The sequence below is a fragment of the Chiloscyllium punctatum genome, chromosome 12, assembly GCF_047496795.1.
Source record: "Chiloscyllium punctatum isolate Juve2018m chromosome 12, sChiPun1.3, whole genome shotgun sequence".
Taxonomy (NCBI): domain Eukaryota; kingdom Metazoa; phylum Chordata; class Chondrichthyes; order Orectolobiformes; family Hemiscylliidae; genus Chiloscyllium; species Chiloscyllium punctatum.
In genome coordinates, this window is record NC_092750.1 from 49,376,095 (window position 1) to 49,397,311 (window position 21,217).

At 37.7% G+C, this 21,217-nt stretch overlaps 1 protein-coding gene across 21 annotated transcripts in view; it reads right to left on the reverse strand.

Annotated features, from left to right (window-relative positions):
• foxp1b (forkhead box P1b) overlaps nucleotides 1–21,217 on the reverse strand; it is a 478,263-nt gene that overhangs the window by 66,200 nt on the left and 390,846 nt on the right. For all 21 annotated transcript variants that reach the window (XR_011962055.1, XM_072582560.1, XM_072582559.1 and 18 more), the window contains 2 exons: nucleotides 14,114–14,218; nucleotides 6,097–6,184 (listed from right to left, as the gene is read on the reverse strand). Coding sequence is in view for 20 of the 21 variants with exons in the window: in XM_072582560.1 (XP_072438661.1) it covers nucleotides 6,097–6,184; nucleotides 14,114–14,218 (193 nt within the window). In the remaining variant the exon portion in view is untranslated. The remainder of the gene's footprint in view (nucleotides 1–6,096; nucleotides 6,185–14,113; nucleotides 14,219–21,217) is intronic.

The window sequence follows — 21,217 nt, forward strand, 5'->3', positions numbered from 1 at the left end:
CAGGGAAGGCATAGGACTGTTTCAGAATGTGAAATTGCTGTTGTGATCACTGCGAGCACAGACAGATCAGTTGGTCACAGGAACCCTGGGCAGAATGGGGGTTATTGGTGACCTTTTTATTTCTTTCTGTGCTGCTTGTTTTGAGTGCTATGGCCTCAGGATAATGCCCTTGTGCAGGATACAACAATCATGATGAACTGTGCCATGCTCTGGCAGGAATTACAGGGCTCCTCCCATTAGGTAGCAAAATCACTGATTGACCACCACAATGGTGTGCTTGATGATATTTCATATAGTAATATGACTTTCAATACATGCATGCTGTCCAAGTGAGGTATGGCACTGAAAGGGAGTTATGAGCTAGATATCAGTGAATAGTTTGTCCCCCAGCAGCCACTCTGATTTGGCATGGCGGCTGAAATTCTGATAGTTCAGAACAAATGGATCAAGCCTGTCGCCAGGAAACTAGATATTCAAACTCATAGGTACATATACCTTTGCCTAACTGTGAAGAAATACAGAGGACACAGTGATTATGACAGACATCAAACACAAAACACCATAAACAGTCCTGGAAGCAAATTTTTTATGGTCCATTAGTAAGCCATCAGGTTAAAATACATATCTGATAAAATGCTTCAGAGGAAATACTTCAGTCTATGTTTTCATAAGCAATTTTTTTTCAGCCACTAATCAGAATAGAAGCATTTAAACAGCCCTAAAGTGTGTCACTTCTGTCTGAATTAATGCAAGGTCTTCCAAACATCTCCTCCTTTTTAACTGTCATACATAAAATGTAACTATTTTGTTACCAGCTATAAAAGACATTGAGATTGTATTGTGGCATTTTCACCATACAACTTCTTTGTATTTACCTCCGAAGGTAGAGCTATTTGAGTTGTTCAGTAACTTACACAATGTACTTTCTGGTTACGCGTGAGGTCAATAATGCTACTGCTCTCCAATATTTCAGCCATACCTGAAATTGACTTGAACTCAGTATTATCTACGGATGAGTTACTGCTGACTGGGCATAAATAGCAGACTTATATTGCACTTTTGACTTGAACTTGCAGCACAAGATATTGTTGCATGATTCCTACCGCACTGATCATTCTCCCTCTCCCCTACAAAGGTCACTTTCCTTTTTGCTTCCTCACATATATAGGACACATGTACGTGGAACAACAGCATAAATCCTGTAGCTATTAGAGCATGTGGACACATTTTTGGAGAAGTTGCAATATGTAAAGGGACTTAGGCCTTGGCAAGTAGAACATTGAGGTCATCAAGTCTGGAGGTGACAAAGGACGTGGCTAAGAGTTTTAGCACAAACATGGTGAAGTAGGAATTTCAATCTCTACAGTTTTACTGCACTATAAGCTCTCCCTCGGAAAAATCTACCATTGCTGCTATTATATCCATAAACATGACTGAGCTTCCTGTTGCTTGTCAATTCAATTCTCGACCTTGTTCCCACTCTGATTTTTCTTTTCTTGATCTCCTCCAATATTCCAAAGAAGCTTGACACAATGAACCTTTTAACCTGACTCCAGTATTTTGCAAGAATGTAACTTCTGCTTCAAATTTTACTTCTTTAAAAATGTTTTTGAATCTTTACTCTTAATGCTGGTTTGATTTTTTTTCATTTCTTTCATTATTTTTTCATTTTACAATTAGATGGCTGCTAGCTAGACATTCACACCCCATCTGGAAATATCTTTCTTTCTTTACTCACTGTTCATACAAAAGGAAGCTTGTCTCATTAAATCTCTCCTGTTTTCCTGCCCTCCAGCTTATCATTGACATTTCCTTTGGTTCTCTCCCTTCCCTCCACATCACATGCTCCATGGATAGCTTCTCTCCTGCTCAGTACTTAAACTATTTTCTGTTTTTGTCTCATTTCGGGATTCAATTTTTGTTTGTTTTTTTTCTAAGCTGCTGTTTGCACTTATGCACATATAAGGAAGTATAGCATGCCCAAGTATTGACGAGGCAAATTCAGATTCCAGTTTCTGCAGAGGTTTGAGTTTGAGTCTCACCACTGCCAAAGTTTCAGGCACTTCAGCAAACACCTTTAGCTGAATACGTGCCAGCTTAGATTTAATGGAACTCTCTGTGGTTAATCCATTCTGCTGCCAACCTGAAGACTGGCAGCTCAATCATAGCCACAAATGAAACCACTTGCTGTTTTGTGGCACAGTGGATAATGGCCTTGCCTCTGTGCCAGAAACTCTGGTTCAAGACACACCCTAGAAACTGATGGCCAAGAGTTCATTACAACTTTGGTTCAAACATGGGCAAAAGTGCTGAATTGGAGAAATGAGGTGACAGATACTGCCCTCAAGAGAGATACTGCCATCAATGAGTACTAGCAAAATTGAAGTCAGTGGGAATCAGGTATAAACTCTCCACTTCTTGGAGATTTACTGGCACACAGGAAGATGGTTGTGGATGTTGGAGGTTAGTCATCTCAGTTTCAGGACATGTCTGCGGGAGATCCTCAGGGTAGCCTTAGTTCCTAAGCCTAAACATCTTCAGCAGCTTTGCTCCATCATAAGGTCAGGAATGGGAATGTTTGCTGATGACTGCACCATTCACCACTCCTCAGAAATTGAAACATTCCACATCCAAATGCAGGAAAACTTGGAGAACATCAGAGCTGAAAAGTGGCAAATAACATACGCAGCACACAAATACCCAGGCAATGACCATCTCTTAATAGAAACAATCTAAGCATCGTCCTTTGACATTCAATGGTATTATCCCCACTACCATCATCTTAGGCGTGTTCATTGACCAGACACTGAACTGGACTAGCCACATAAATACAAAGGCTACAAAAGCAGGTCAGAGGCTAGAAATACTGCAGCGAATAACTCATCTTCTGACTCCCCAAAGCCTAACAGCTCTATAAGATAGAAGTCAAGAATATTCCACATTGCTTGGACCAATGCAGTTCCAACAACACACAAGTTTGACATCATACAGGACGAAGAGCACACTTGATTGGCATAAACATTCACTCTCTCCACTACTGACGCTCAGTAGCAGCAGTGTACTATCTACAAGATGGACTGCAGAAATTCACCAAAGCTCCTTAAAGAGCACTTTCCAAACACCTTCCAACACTTCTGACCGGTTCTATTTAGAAGGACAAGGACAGCAGATACATGGGAGCACCTGCAAATGTCCCTCCAAGCCACTCAGCATCCAGTCTTGGAAAAATGGTGTCATTCCTTCAGTGATACTAGGTCAAAATCTTCAAATTATCTTCCTAAAGCATTGTGGGTCTATCTACAGCACATGGACCATAGCAGCTCAAGATGGCAAATCACCATCACCTTCTCAAGGATATCAAGGAATGGACAATAAATTCTTGTCCAGTCAACAATGTCCAGATCTAATGGCTAAATAATAACAATGAAGTCAAACACATTCAGTACCAACCTACAAGTTCTTCTAGCACACAACAATGGCAGGTGGCAAGAATGGAATAGATTCCTGGTCAGTCATGTAACATTAAGAGTGTTAGCATCATTATCAATCACTACTGACAGCTCCAAACTACAAGATGCATCTCAAAATGCACAAGCTTTTACATACTACTTTCAATCAGAACTGCAGAGATCTTTGTAGAACTTCTGTTAAGATTCAGCCACATCTCAATGGGATACTCTCTCACCTCGGAGTTAGAAGGAATGGTTTCAAATCCTATGCTAGAAGCTTCAACAGAACAAAGGCTGACACGGAAGATATATTGGTATCCTGTCAGGAGTACCATCCTTAAAACACAATACCACTTACCACTGGATTCTTCATTGTCATTAATTTTCTTTTGTAGCTTCTTTAAGACCCTCAGAGTGCCAGATATACAAAGGGTATTTCTGATCTAATACATTGCTTGCATCTTCTTCACATATTAGTCAGCTGTTCTCCACTTAAAGCACGGTATTATTCTAATACTAAATTTACTGATACACAGTCTTATTGCAAAGTGTGCTTTTGCCTGTTGTGTTCATACATTTTGTGAAACAGCTGTACTCAGAACCTCTTGAGATTCATACAGGTAAAGTTTCAGTTGGAATATGCTATTATTCCTAATGCAATTAGTCCACAATTATCCACAGCAGTGAAAAAATATGGCAGAAATTCGCACAATCTTTCATTAGTTTATAAATTACTCTGCTCGAAGATGCCCCACCCATCTGAATTAATCACCATTGAGAGTTTCTGCTAAATGCTCACATTTGTGGTCTTTTGAGAAAGCTCTTAAAATTAAACTGTTTCTTTTGGGTGCATGGTCCTTAAAGGCATTTATAAGTTTTAAATGTTTTAAAAGTGATATTGTACATCAATGTGACTAGCAAATTTTTCTGTACAGTTTTTTTTCCCCTCAAGAAGTAATTTTCAAATTGTTTACTTATCAAGAACGTTGAATTTTATTCCAGCACTGGCTAAGCTGGAATTCAAATCAGCCCCTCCAAGTTAATATTTAATGTCTTGACCAACTAATCCTCTGTGCCTCTACCCAACCCATTTTTCCTGTTTGCTTCTGCCCTGTTCCTGTTCAAAGCCTCTTCAATCTACACAGTGCAAATGAAAAGAATGTTACTCAACATGATATAGCTTAAATACAACTTCTTCATTCACACTACGAAGGATAATGAATTCCTTACTTTCTTTTTCTGTTGAACAAGAGAAAAAGAGGAACAAGTAACTGACATTGGAAGCACGGTGACGCAGTGGTCAGCACTGCTGCCTCACAGCACCAGGGACCTGCATTCGATTCCACCCTTGGGCGAAAGTGCATTAGCCATGGGAAATGCAGGGTTGTAGAGGGCAGGGATCTGCGTGGGATGCACTTCGGAGGGGCTGTGTGGGCCAAATGTCATGTTTCCACACTGTAGGGATTGTATGGAACTCAAGGAGGCCAGGAAAAGGAAACACAAATGTTAAAGTGGAAGGTGAAGTACTGAGGAACAGTAGGTTTTCTGTTCTTCTACAAATTCTTGATAGTAAATTGAATAGATATATATGTCATGATTAAAAAGACTTCAGTCAAGTACATGATTTGAAGAGTGGTTAATGGTTCATACTCCTGCAGGGTGGAAGGACACAATAAAGATACGTAATCACAATGATAATAATAACCCTTGACTAAATATTGTCTAATCAACCTGTTCAGAAATGTTACCAAACACCTCTGGAGAAGGTAGGTCTTTAACCAGGGCCTCCTGGTTCAGAGGTAGGAACATTTCCATTGCACCACAAAATCCCTCTTTAGCCCTGACTTTATATTATACACTTCTGAAGTATAGAAGCATAAGTAGGCCACTGAGCCCATTGAGTCTGCTTTGCCATTCAATGACATCATGGCTGATCTGACAATCCTCAACTTCATTTTCCTGCCTTTCCCAAAAACCCCTGAGTTCTTTAAAAATCTGTTTATCTCAACTTTGAATATACTTAATGACTAAGCCTAACTGAACCTACTGGTTAAGTGATGGGACACTACAACTGCACCACAAGAACCCCAGCTCCTAACCAGTAGATATTTTCTACGTGACCTGTTCAGAGATGTTATGGCACACAAGTTGCAGTAGGTGGGAGTTGAACACTGACATTCTTGCCCAGGAGCCCCTCCTCCCTCTGACTATTCAATTACTGATATTATTTTAATCAATCTTTTGAGGGGCACGTAAGAATATAGCTCTGGTGTGGGTAGGATTTGAACCTGGGCCATTTGGCCTAAGGTGACAATACTATCTCTGTGTCAAGAGAACTCTAGCTCCTGAATCTCTCTTCTTAATATCTCTTCTTAATATCTCTTTGTACTAGTCTATAGATATTTCCTAATCAACCTGTTCAGAGATGTTGCTACACAACTCTAGAGCAGATGGGGCTTGAAACTGGGTCTCCTGGTTCACAGGTAGAGACACTACCACTGTGCCACAACAGCATCGAGCGCCCAACTATGGTGATGAACTTAAAGACAGTTGGTGAGTGCTGTATGCTTGTTAATGGCTCAACTTTTGATGATAGTAAACCAGTTGGATAATTCGGTCAATGCATCTATTTCAAAAGAAAACCAACCTGAAGTTCCAGCTGTTGTACAACCTGCATCTGTACTCGACACTGTGCTGTACTTCTGTCATCCAGTGCATGCTCATTATTGAGGTGTCTGCGAAGAGACGAAATTGAAATATTCAGATAATCAACACTTTAAAAATACAGAAAAGCTGCTGAGACAGAAAATCTCATACACTGTTGTACATATTTAATACTTTTATTTTAAGACAAGCATTTAATATTTCAAACTTGATCATAAAGGGTCTTTACAATTTGCCAAAAAAAGCTAACAAGCCAAAAACTGACAACAAAAGTGAGCTGGAATCAACATTTTAATGTGAAAAGAAGGTAAAATCCCATCAACCTGTGAAAGTACTGTTTTGTAATTCACTAAAATGACACAAAATGATTTTCTTCCAGAAATGTCTGACTGAATATGTATGGCACATAAAGCTTTTGGTGCCATTAAAAAGCAACCAACCTTTTTCTTCTCGAAGGTCTCCTTATTTTCTGAGCTTTAACAGTTAATTATGTCATCAAGATAACAGAAATCAAATGAAGCCAGAATGAAGGCAAAGGACAACAAGAATAAGAAAGATGGAATCTGTCACAAGCTTGAATTATGAATATAATTATGCATGATTATTTTATACTGCAAAGATGTTCCCTTTTTCTGCACGTTTATAACTAATCTAAATAAGTACCTTGCCAGCAGACAGCATATTTCATGATTTATATAAAATGGTCTAGATAAGGTTCGCATGTGAAGGAAATATGATTGGAGGATTTTTATCAGCCTCTGCATGAATTACTGTTTGAAAATGCTTATGCAGTAGCATTTCATTAATCATTTAATCATAATCCTAGCAGGATGTTTGAACTGATTTCACAAATACCCTTTCATTTCACTACTTCATTATGCTCACTAATGGATCCAATATATTATATATATCATAAATTATATCAGATCTTCAATGACCATGTAGGTCACTGTCACTAAGCATGCCTTCATGCTCAGCTCGTCAGTTTAGCAAAATGTCGTTTGTGCTTGCTTTCTAAAATTCATTTCTGTCATTTACTACACATCACAGCAGTGGACTGACCACACCTGGCCATAGTTGCAGTACCATTCAGGAATTTTCTCCCATCAGCAGGAATGTCCAACAATTCTTTATGGACTTTGTTACATTAGATGGGTCACTCTCTTCCCGTAATGACAGCATGGGTCACAGTACATAATTAATAGGAAATGAAATATTCAAATATGCTCTAATGCAGCTCAGTGAAATGTGGTTCAAATAAAAAGGCAATAAAAGAGTGGAACTGACATAAAGAGAGACTATGAATGTTGGCATGTGTCACTTTTTAGACCTCAGATGAAGTGTATGCAAAAGCTTTCTAGTGAAATGACAGTTGCTAATGTAAATTGCTACAATAAAACAACCAACTAAATGAAGACCCTTTCATGGCACAAAGCTGGGTTTTCTTCCATTCTTCAGTTTACCACTATCACCAAGGCTTTCCTATAATGTTAGCTAAATACAGATACCAATGTTAACATACATACAAAATGCTGTATGTATCTTTGCTCAGTGGCAGATATAATGTGTCTTTTGGATTCTGAAAAATAATGTGGATTTCCCATCAGCTAATATCCACAAACAACCAATGTAATTTATTAAAATAGGAAACAATTCCAATTTAATAATTACAGCATGATTGTTTTTAATTACAAATTAGGCAAGAATAGCAGTTGAAATCTAAAGCAAGAAAAAGGTTTTCCTGAGCACTGATTGATACTGCTCTGTTTATTTTGGCTGAACTGTATTTATAGGTTGTAGACAGGAGGGCAACAAGTAGAAAGCTGGTGACATCAACATTAACTACTGAGTTCTTACCACCCAGGGATATTAAAAAGAGTTTTCCCCTTTTTAACCTGCTGTCTTCCTGACCTTGTCTGGTGTCCTGGTAAAACTTTAGGCCTCACTTTAATAAGGCTAACTGTTGTAAGATGCTTTTAAAACCTTCAGGAAACCAGTTAAAATTTTCCAGTTATACATTTCTGATAATAGATGCAAAAATTGTGGTTTTGAAGAACTAGATGGAAGACTCATCATGCAATTTCAAATACTTCGGATATGACTCAAATATGGTAAAGAGGGAGGGCCCCCTTTTAGCTTTTACATCCCCAAGTTTGACTCTCAAATTTCTGAGTATTATACAGCAACACTGCATAATTTGTTTCATACTGAGATGTACATTTATTTATAGGTCGTATATTTGAAGTACAAATCTATTGATTGTTATACAGTCACACAGCATAGAAACAAGCCCTTCAGCCCACCATAGCTATGATGACCAACAAACACCAGACTACAGTAATCCCATTTACCTACACTTGGTCCACAGCCTACTCTGCCTTGGTATTTTAAGTGCTCATCCAGATGCTTCTTAAATGTTGAGCGAGTACCTGCCTCCATCACTCTCTCTGGCAGCACATTCCATATTTCCAGTACCTCTGGGTGAAAAGGTTATTTCAGATATCACCTCTAAACCACCAGCTCTTCAACTTAAACTTATGACTTCTGGTCTTAGACATGTCTGCCATGCCTCTCATAGTTTTGTTTACCTCAAACTGAATCTCTCCTCTGCTCCATAGAAAACAATTGTTTTTTCCATAGAAAACAAACCCAGCCTATCCGGTCTCTCCTCATAACCAAGACTTTTCACCTCAGGAAACATATTGATGAATCTTCTCTTCACCCACTCCAGTGAAATCATGTGCTTCTGATAGTGTAGTGAGCAGAACTGCACACAGTATTCCATCTGAGGCTTAACCAATGTTTCATAAAGTTGTAAAACTTCCCTTCTCCTATACTCTCTGCCCTAGCTAATGAAGGTAAATATACAATATGTCTTCTTACCTTCAGGGATCTATGGACTTGTACACCAAGATCCCTTTGTTCCTCAGTACTCCCTGGGGACCTACCATTCATTTGTATACCCTTCCCTTATTAGAGCTCCCAACATGTATCACATCGCACTCATTGGGATTAAATTCCCTCTACTACTGCTCTACCCAATTTCCCAGCCAACAAATAATCAGTCTCCAGTCGGAGATCACCCTTCTCGGTAGCAACAACATGAGATTTTCATGTCATCTGCAAACTTACAAATTATGCCTTCTCCATTCACAACCAGTTGATAGTAAAGTCATTAATATTGTCATATTGTCTTCAGCAACAACTTGTTTCTTTGGTTGAAATTACAATTCTACCCTTTTTTGTGAGATGTAAGCATCAACTGACAAAACTCATTGCTCTACCCTAATTGCCTTTGTTAAGTTTGAAAGGTGCTGCCAAAGAAACCAAGATGAGTTGCTGCAGTGCATCTTGTAGATAGCACATACAGCTGCTACTATGCATTAGCGATAGAGGGAAGATGATAGACGAGGTGCTGATCAAGGTCCTGGATTATATTGAGTTTCAAGCATTGTTAGAGCTGCACTTGTGCATGCAACTGGGGAATACACTATTGACTTTGTGCCATACAGAGGATGGCCAGGTCTAGGACGTCAGATGAGTTAGTCAGCAGAGAATTCCCTGCAACTGATCTGCTCTTGTAGCCACAGTATTTATATGGCTGGTCCAGTTAAGTTTTTGATTAATGGTAAATCTCAAGATTCAATTGTGGAAATGTCATGGAAGGCAAGGAGAAATTATTTGATTTTCTCTTCAAGTAGATGGTCATTGGTTGGCACATATATGGTTACCACTTATCAGTGCAAACATGAATGTTACACAGCCGTTATTGCATAGTGACACAAACTACTTCAATTTTAGAAAAGCTGTGAATGCTGAGCTTTGAGAGTATTCTGGTAAGAAGACTCAACATCTCAGCAGTTAAAGACTGGAATCACTTAAATCAGATTTAAAGATATGGCATTTGATATAGAATTGTAATTTCTACAGATTTGAATCACTGTAAAGTGATCATTGGGGAATAGATTGAAATGTTATTTTGCTGGGTGTTTTAAGAATTTCTTTAACGGTGTTCCACATCTAGATTGCTTGCTTTGTATTTTATTTGTGTTTTTTTCTCTTGTGTAATGAATTTCTGTTCTGCTGTTAAAGAAACGCTGCAGGCGGTGTGATTATGTTTCAGCAAATGACCACCATATTAATAAAAATATTGTAATCCTTTAAATACCTAAGAAGTTCGCACATAAACAGCTAACCACATCACACACATATTCTGTTATATTAAAAAAAAAATGCAGATGCTAGAAATCTGAAAAATGTATTTTGCTGGAGAAACTCAGTCAGTCTGGCAGCATCTGTGCAGAGAAAGCAGAGTTAATGTTTTAGTTCCAGTGATCCTTCTTCAGAATTGAACTGGACTATTCGGTTATTACGGTCTCCTACAAGTTTCAAACATTCTTGGATCAATATACCACCTGCTGAACTAAAGCCATTAGAACTTGAAACCCAACCAAGGTCTCACAATACTACAGCTGCCATGATAGAAGCCTGCAGCTTATATTGCCTCCATCCTTATTTTCTTCAGTGTGAAAGCAGAAGTCAGTGCTGAGGACAGAGTTGGCATGCTGATTGGCATGCACAGACCCTCAGACTGGCCACACAGCTTAGACAGAACATTGTTTCAGGCAGCAAAGCTGGAAGAATTGAAGAATAGAATGGGGTCACATTCCTATTTCAAAGCACAGTTCCTGTTAATCAATAGAGAAGTGCAGGCAGTCAGATTTTCTCTAACCCTCAACTAACCCTTACTAACAGCTAGAACTATTTAAATTATGGCACAAAGCTTGACAACACAGGCTTGCAGGAACTTTTTAACAGAAGTGTAAAGCATTCTCTGATGGAAAATGTGCTGCAATGCTTACACAATGGTGGTCATTAACACCATGGCAAAGATACCTATGTTGAATCACCCTAAATTGTTAACAAATCTATATTATAAAAGCGCATGGTGATATGTGAAGGCGTCAAAAACTTTACTTGCCTTTCAGGATGTTTTTGACCCTTCAGCAGGCACTTGCCCACTGGCTATGAACTCTCCAAACAGAAACATTTTAGGGCTTCCTGAACCCACATGAACACATGAAAATTGCATTCAGGAGAAAATATAATTTTCCTGCTGTCCCTACATTGGGAAACTGATATCAGAAGAGGTGCTTGAGCATTTGTACTCAAGACTTTCCTAACCCAAGATAAATCCAGATGAATATGGTGTGGGAACAGGAGACAGGGAAAAATGTTTTTCGCACAATAAAATTAAGTTCAGCATTTTCTAGTCAATTCAGATCTCAACTGGGAGATGAAAACCTTGCGCAGAATCTTCATTTGTAAGTATATTTATGTTGTGCTGATAAATGACTACACAGTATTTAGGTGACACTGAATGGCTACACTTATGCTTTAAAAGAATTTAAACGAGATTTTAAAAGTCACCAAAATGTTACAAAAATAAACAAATCTGTGAACGTTAGAATAATCTATTAATCTTAAATTAACAGATGCAGTACTTTACAGCATATTAAACTGAACTGAATTTTCACTTCCACATATTTTCAGTACAAAGCTGGTAGCTTATTACAGTAAATTTTTAATTTTGATGCATATATATGCAGCTCTTAAAATAATTCATTTGTCATTTTAAAAGATCATCAGCTTTCAACCAGTTGTAATTTCCAAAAGTCTCTTGATTTCTGTGCATCTCAGGAGACTTGCTTATGTTGGCCTTTTTCTGTTGCAAGCGAAGTTAGCACCTGGCAAAGTCTTTTTTTTTAAATTTCCTCTCAAGACTATGAAAATGTGCATCACAGAACCTATATTTCTATTTATACTTCTTTACTACCTAGCCAGTGGCGAAATGCCAAGTTCCCTGTTGAGCCCTGGACCTTCAAAACCCTCCCTTCTTACTTTCCTCCACCATTTTTCCTTGCACATTTCATGAAATCTCTTCTTCCCTGTTGCTTGCATTGTTCTACTGTACCTAACCAAGCTGCACCATCAGCTGGGTGCCAATGAAAGCTTGTGCTCCCCAGATCCCAAGAGCTCGAATCCAAGAGAATATTGTTTTTAAGCAAACATAATAACGTATTAAATGACTTTTCGTCCAACCAACACGGTTTGATATTTCACCAAATTTTCCTTAAAATAACAAAACATTTCATTTAAAAAGAAACAGATAAAGAAGGTAAATGAGTTAGTTTTTTTGCAACATTCCATCTTCCTTGACAAAATCTACAGATTTCTAAATAAAAAGAACATAATTTTTTTTAGAATATTGAGAAAACCTATCAATTGTCAATTGAGAAGTAAATTATCTTCCTTTTAAGTTTGATATCACTAGAGGGCACTGTGGCATATGGGTCATTCTGACCCCTTTAGACCGTTCTGTCAAAGGTGTTAACATTACCAATCAACATTTGGTTTCGTTTACAGCAAGATCTTAACTAATACCAATATACCTAATGAAGCTTCGGATCTTAAGTACTTGACTTAAAATAACTTATGGGGGGGGGGGAAATGATGGGGAAAGGAAAAAAAACATGCTGTGTAAACAAAGGGAAACATAGAAACAAATTATTCAGTTGACCCTCAATCAGATTCTCAAGAAATGTTGAACAAGTTTCGAATTTATTAAAGCGACTGACTTTTTCCACACACATAACAGTTTAACAAGGTCTTCTTCAAATTAAAAACACCAATGCTGCAAAAACTCACACGGAAGTGTTTTGAATCTACAGAGAATTTTGTACTCATGGAACATATTAAATAGAAGTCTCTTTATAATTAAAGTTTTTCTTTAAATGCTTGCTGAGTTTGAATAGTCTAGACAAACAACTGAACTACACCATAGTGAGCTAATAAAAACAAGTTCAAAAAATCACTCATAATAAGTCTTTCTTTCATTTTCCATACAGCTTAAATCTTGTTTGGATCCATTTTATGTGAAATTTTATTAAAAGAAGCTGATGTAAAAATACAAAAGTTAAGTGTCAGTAATTTGTTTTTAAGTGTTACATTCCATTCTCTAAAGCTGTTTGTATACTTCAGTATTAAAAACAGATGGGATTGTATCACTGTCTGCAAAATGACCTAATCTCTTAGCCATTTCAGTACTGAAACATTTTCAGTATCCAAAATGAGACAGTAATCTGATTACTCAACTGGTATAATTTTTGTAAATATCAAGTAACAATTATTAAATAAAGTCACAGAATTTCTCAACACAAGAATAGGGACACCATTTGGATACTGTGAACACTTTCTGTGACTACCAAGCACCCCTTTTATGTATGAATGTAGTTCACAAATAGTTAAACACTATAATTTTTGTTGACTGTCTGCAAGTGCATTTTTACAATGGTAGCATTAAAAAACTAATTTAATGTAAGAATTAATAATACTTGAGCTTTAGTAATTGATCTGTTGAATGCCATGTTTTAATTCCTGTGAAGTTGTTTTCAAGCAATGCTGATTATCATATAAAATAAGGGTTCCTACTAGCACTGTACTGAGTACCACAAACTGAAACAACAGTTGGTCAATTATGTTTAGCAGTTAATTAATAACCAGGAGTTTATGAACCAGCACTTCAACTAGGTCAAAAAACAAATAAGGAAATAAATATGCATGCTGCTGACAAAATCTGCTTTTCTTTTTCTGATATATCATCCATTACTGACAGATATAGAATTGCACATGTTCATTTTCTTTTCAACTGGTTTAAGTTTATATTAGCCTAAATGCATAAATTAACTAACATGGCTAAGTATACTATACCTTACTTCTTAACACCTCGCTCCAATTTATACTCTATTTAGTACAAACATGGGGCTATCAGTTTGATTCTGACCATCATTTCCATGACTGCCTTTCTAGTTTACGAGCTCGTTTACTCCAATTCTCGACACTGTAGATGGTATTTCATTTGGATCAATGACATTCTCTCCTCGATTCCCAAGTTAATCAAACATCAATCAATCATGAACAAAAAACAAGTCTGGACTTACTTTAGAAACTGTCCAAAATCTTCACAGACTGCTTCACAACCAGGCCATTTACACACACCATGACCATATAAAGGGTGATTGCATCCGTGCTCCTCATGGGATAAGCTGAAGAGAAGAAAGCAGAATATGTCCATTTTAGCTACAGCTAATACTATATAAACAGTAGTCTCTTTATCAGGCTTAAATGCACTAGAGTCATACAAAAGTGATACTGCACCAAAGAAATTTTAAAATAGGCAATAGTGCTATAAAATAATGTACCCAAGATTATGTTGTACCAGGGTTTTAATAGTTTACGCATTTACATTGTTTCTCAGTCAGAAATCTGATATGAATGCAATAATGTGGTACATTAAAGAGTTTCATAAAAGTGGTCCACACATTATGCTTGTTCAGTTTTTTAGATGCTTATAAATTATTAGCGTTTAATCTACTTTTAGTAGTTAAAATTACTGTCACATTTATGAAATAGGTGCACTCTGAGAAATTCAGAAATTGGTAAAAGGTTGATTATGAAAAATTGGCTTTGTGACTGTAATAAGGGCCATATCATTCCAATGCATGCTTAACACTTTCACCCCAAACAAAAAAAAAATCAGTGTTGGTCAAGTATTTAAGGCAGTCTGTCTCCCCAGATCACTGGATTGAAGTTCTTCTGGACCCTTTCACTCATTGTTGATCTTGAACTTCAGTGATTTCTCAGAATAGTTCACAGTTGTATTTACTACAAAGGCATTCAAGCCAAGAAGCAATTATTTACTACTGAAAGTTAACGTTTGCAAGGCTATTAATACAGTACATAACTTAGGACTATTTTAAATATAGTGAAGATAAAAGACAAGGTCTGCCATATTCTAAATATTAAGTTATCCATTTTTCCATAAACAAAGCACGATACTGACACTGAAGAAGCAATGGCTTGGTAATATCACCGGATGAGGTCTTGGTAAATCATCTATTCAGGCTAAAACAATTGTAGTGAATTTCATCTATCTCTGATAGTTGTAGGTTGAGTTGTTTTTGTTTGACAACTGTGGGAAAAATTCTGTAAAGCTCTGGCCAGTTTACAGTGGATGCGATTTTATCATGAATTCTACTACAGATCAGCAACAGAATGAATACTCACATATTTGTTAGCTTCCCCTCATATTGGACAATTATTCTAGGATGTGAAACACTCAGGAAATCATGGGCAAGTTAAAATAAATGAGTGTGGCTGTAAAAATAAACTTCTACTTATAACTTAATATGAAGTACAATTATGTATATTGCTCATTTTCTTATACCCAATCTGAAAGAACGATTTGACTTCACCTGTCACAAAGCACAACTGATCCAGGTCATGTGGTGAATGGTCAGATGTTATCTCTGTTCAAGTGAGTAATAAACTACATTCCCTTTCATGTATTTCAATGCCATCAGGACTTTGATTAGTAAAATGTATTCCAGAATTCTAGTTGAATGTCTTATACAGAAAGTGCAGCTCAACTATAATGTCAGCCGCATAACTGACAAATCAGAATTGTAGGTTTTGCTTTCAAGTTAAAACATGAAATTCAGTTGAACTTTCAATCAAAGCCAGGCTAACATTTGCAACTGGAATGACAACCCCTCTGTCTGCTCATGATATAGACAATACAATAAATCCTGATTGAACTATTATTCTCTTGTAGGTTTAATGCATTAAGCCAATGAATTGTTCCCAGGTTCAAGCCAATATTGCTTTATAATCAGTTGTGGAATATTCAAGGGGCCACAAGTAAATTAAACTTTCTGATCTCTAACTTCATTTAGTGATGAAAGCTGACCACTCCCAACACCACCCTGCAAGGGCAAGATTAAGAATGATAACTCAATGTCAAAACTATTTATTATAAACGGTGACTAACTCGACTGTGACACAGAACACTGGAATTCAAGCACAATAGTATAAGCACTATCTCTCAGTGTTACAGCAGACAATTTCAGGTTGATAAAGATAGGTTTTATGTTCACAGACTGTGCTTAATGGGTTTCCAAGAGATGGAACGAACAGGTGGTATTTACAAACAAGTATCTGACCAAGGTTTTCAGAACATCAAGAGGAATCGACAAATTAGATAAAAAGACACTATTTCCGCCAGTTGCTGGGGTTGGATTAGGACTCAGGGACACAGCTGAAAACTGACACACAGATCTTTCTAGAGTTAAGTTTTAAATGCAAATGATGATAAAGGTCTCTGGGTTTTTTTTTCACTGAGAGTTCTCGCTTTAACTAAGCAAACTCACCTCATTAATTACCTACCATACCCCAGTGGAGGTGCTTACATCTGAATTCTGCCCCATCTTTACATATACTGTTCCTAGAACAACTCACCCCTCAGCAGATATACCAGAATTCAACAGTATCACTTGCATTCCGTGCCAACATATTTAAAAGCATGCTGTGCACCCAGACAAGCATTGCAAATCAATAGCTTCCTCAAATGGCTCCTGTGATTTGCTCAGACGTGGCAGATAGGGGGAAACCGATGTTAGACTTTTTGGGAAGGAACATGGAAGCCCTGATTGATAGAATAATGCAGATGCAGGACTTCCATCTCTGCCAAAACCAGCAGAGATGGCCATGTCAGCAGATCATGCCAGTCTGGTTCGATGTTTCCACTTGGGTTAGACTTGATTATATTGTGTTTATAAATGCTCTGTTATTACATCCTATATAATAGACCCTATCATTTTCACTGCAACCTTTTCACAAAGACAGATATTAAGCTAATGGCAGTTATCTACTTATTAAATAAGGGTGTTACCCTGGCAGTTTTCCAATTTTCCGATACTTTTCCAGAATCTAACGATTACTGAAAAGTTATTGTCCATTAACCATGAAGCTATTATCTTTAAAAATCTTAGGATGCAACCCATCAGATCAGTGGATATATAGACCTTTAGCCCCATTAGCTTCCCTGGAACTTTTATTTCTCTAGTGATAGTTGTTGTGTTTATTTCCTTCCCCCACTTTAGTTAAAAATAATCTCTGAGCTGTTTGGAGGATTGCCCAGCACCATAGGAAGAAGGTCAATGCCCTCCTCACTGCCATAAAAGTAATTTAAATCCTTTTTTTCCAATATCTCACAATCAATGCTGGCTACGGTTTCCAAACCCCAACAAAGTCATTCTCTAGCACACTCATTATTGCCAGCAACATCTTCCCCACTTGCTCTCACTAACCTCAGTTCCCGACACCACTAACCCTGCATGCCCTCTGCATTGCCAATTCATTCACTCTGGACACCATCCCAACTGCACCAACAATGACAGTCAGGATACCACTCCAGCATTTCCTCATGAAATGAAAGAGAGGCAGGTAAACAGCTCAGAAAGAGTAGAGAAGAGTGATCTGCAGCTTGTATTTTGGCAACTCACACTTTGTGCAGAACAGATCCTGAGCCTGACCACCCTAAGCATTTCACAACATTCAAGAATACTGCTTCAGTTTATCTTACCTGTAGTCTTCTTGTAAAGTTAACGCCAACTTTTGATTGACCAATGTAGATATGAGCATCATTCAAATTTCAAAACACATTGGAAATGACTGAAGTGTTGGCTGAAGGTTTACATTTTAACCACCTGATAGAAATGCCTTTTTGCATATTTGCTTTGAAAATTATACAGCTAACTTTTTAATGTGATCCCTTTGGAAATAAAATTGAGGACTTAGTGGGTTTTGTTTCCAAGGATCTTGCTAACCTGTGATCCAACCTTTAGTAACTGGCTCTAAGATCCATTTGTTCCTCTATCCCACCTGAACTTCAAAATTATAAATACTTTTCCAACCAAAATAGTCATCTCATTCCGTTGAACTTCATTTGTCACTGATCTCCCTATTTTGCCAGTTTATCAATAATATTGTGTTCAATTTGTTGCTATTTGCAAGTTTAAAACTTGTGTTTGTGATTTTGAAGTTAGTGCAAATTGTAAATAGCATTGTTCTGAACGTCGATCCTTGTGGAACACCACATCCCAACTTCTGCCACTCTGAATTTATGGCCACTCTGTTTTCTGTCTGAAGCCAACCAGCAAACCATTTCTCTACAAGTCTCCTTGCACCACATTCTCTAACTTCATTCATTTGTCTGTTCCTGGACACCTTATTGAAGGCCTTTTAAAATTACAGATATACCAGTACATTTCAGTTTTCTACTCTTTCTGTTGTCCACTCTAAAAAAACTCAACAAGACTCACCAAGCAAGACTATCTTTATTTTCAAAAGTCCATGCTGACCATTCATTACAGGTATTATATTTTTACTTTTATTGAGGTTCTCCTATTCTTTAGTGGAAATTTCATTACTTTGCTGATCACTCATTTTAGTCAGAGTGGTGTATAATTCACTGAAAATGTTATGCCCTTCTTTTTGAGTACAGGAATAATATTCGCTATCCACCAGTCATCTGGACCATTATTGAATTATCTAATAAATTGTAAAATATATGTTGTAATACCTCTGCTATCTATTTCCTAGCTGTTTTTATAGTGTATATATGCAATCCATCCAGGCCAGGGGATTTTTCCTCTTTAAATTTGATTAAATTGTTCAGTACATCTGGTTTCTTCTAATGAACTTGTCTTCGTATTCACCTCATTATGCAATGTTTCATTTACTTCACTGTAAATCAGCAAAATAATGATTTAATAATACTGCCCCTTCTTTATCATTGCCTGTGGTATGATCCTGTCTACCCCCTAATAGTCATATTCCCAACCTAGTTTTTGCTTTCAATATTATTGTGCACATGAAATATTTTACTATTTTAAGTTCACTGTGGCCTCTGATTTTTTTCTTATCTTCCTGAAAATATCCTTGATTTGTGTCATCGATAGTCAAACATGAGGTTTCAGAAGACTGGAGGTTGGCAAATGTGGTGCCACTGTTTAAGAAGGGCGATAAGGAGAGGCCAGGGAACTATAGACCGGTGAGTCTGACTTTGGCAGTGGGCAAGTTGTTGGAGGGAATCCTGAGGGACAGGATGTACACGTATTTGGAAAGGCAAGGACTGATTAGGGATACTCAACATGGCTTTGTGCGTGGGAAATCATGCCTCACAAACTTGATTTGGGTTTTTTGAAGAAGTAACAAAGAGGACTGATGAGGGCAGAGCGGCAGACGTGATCTATATCGACTTCAGTAAGGCGTTCGACAAGGTTCCCCATGAGAGATGGTTAGCAAAGTTAGATCTCACGGAATACAGGGAGAACTAGCAATTTGGATACAGAACTGGCTCAAAGGTAGAAGACAGAGAGTGGTGATAGAGGGTTGTTTTTCAGACTGTAGGCCTGTGACCAGTAGAGTGCCACAAGGATCAGTGCTAGGTCCATTACTTTTCATCATTCATATAAATGATTTGGATGTGAGCATAAGAGGTCTAGATTCCTGATGTTTGCAGATGATACCAGAATTGGAGGTGTAGTGGATAATGAAGGTTACCTCAGATTACAATGGGATCTTGAACAGATGGGCCAATGAGCTGAGCAGTGGCAGATGGAGTTTAATTTAGATAAATGCAAAGTGCTGCATTTTGGAAAAACAAATCTTGGCAGGACTTAAACACTTAATGGTAAGGTCCTAGGGAGTGTGGCTGAACAAAGAGACCTTGGAGTACAAGTTCATAGCTCCTTGAAAGTAGAGTCGCAGGTCGGTAGGATAGTGAAGGTGGCGTTTGGTATAGTTTTCTTTATTGGTCAGAGTATTGAGTATGGAGTAGGGAGGTCATATTGTGGCTGTGCAGGACATTGGTTGGGCCACTGTTGGAATATTGAGTGCAATTCTGTACTCCTTCCTTTTGGATGGATATTGTGAAACTTGAAAGGGTTCAGAAAAGATTTACTAGTATGTTGCCAGGGTTGGAGGATTTGAGCTATAGGGAGAGGTTGAATAGGTTGGGGCTGTTTTCTCTGCTGTGTCAGAGGCTGTGGGTGACCTTATAGAGGTTTACAAAATCATGAAGGGCATGGTTAGGGTAAATAGGCAAAGTCTCTTCCATGGGGTGGGGGAGTGCAGAACTAGAGGGCATAGTTTTAGGGTAGAGGGGGCAGACATAAGGGGCAACGTTTTCATGCAAAGGGTGGTATGTGTATGGAATGAGCTGCCAGAGGATGTGGTGGATGCTAGTATGATTGCAACATTTAAAAGGCATTTGGATGGATATATGAACAGGAAAGTATTGGAGGGATATGGGCCGGGTGCTGGCAGGTGGGACTAGATTGGATTGGGATATCTGGTCAGCATGGATGAGTTGGATCGAATAGTCTGTTTGCGTGCTGTACATCTCTATGACTCTATCCTCATACCTCCTCTCATAATGTACTGTTCTGCTGTCAAAATACTTCACATATTCGTTTGTAACCCTCAACTGTTCCTTATGTCTTTACTCATCCAAAGTAGTACTAGCATTTGGTTTATAATTTCTTTCTAGCAGACTTTTTGTTTTAAAATGTTCCCAATGCAGCTCGACATTAGTGTTTGCTTACATCGTTGCCGATTACATTTTCACAAATTCTATGTTCAAGCCCTCAAAATCAGATTCTGTCCAACCTATTTATTTGGTTTCCGTCATACTTAGGTGCATCTCTATTATCATCTTAAAGCCTATTACACTAAAGTCACTATTACTTAGATACTTCCCTCTTTTTAGTACTCTGATCAATTCTAGTTCATGCTCTATTATTCCATCCAATAAAAAAAATCTGCTCTTGTTCAGACTCTTACATTCTGGTTCAATGGGAATTGCATACAGATTGAGGGAACTCTATTCCCTTATCCCCTTTACCCACTGCCTAATCTTCTCTCCAATGAATATAAGCTCTCCAAATTGTCTTCATATTTCGTCCTCCACCTCCTTTTCACTGTTATGTCATCTGCAGAAAACATTAATTATTGCAATTGGTGCTATCTATTTTTTATATGTTTCCTCTTTGAATCAACACTTGGCTGTCTGTAAACAATTTCCTTTATACATCAGCCACTATGAAGAACAAATTCCTGATTTTTCTATACCTGCAGAGAAAACATTTTCTTTTGGTGTTCAAATCCCATATTTGAAACCACTGGATAGCATCAATTGCAAT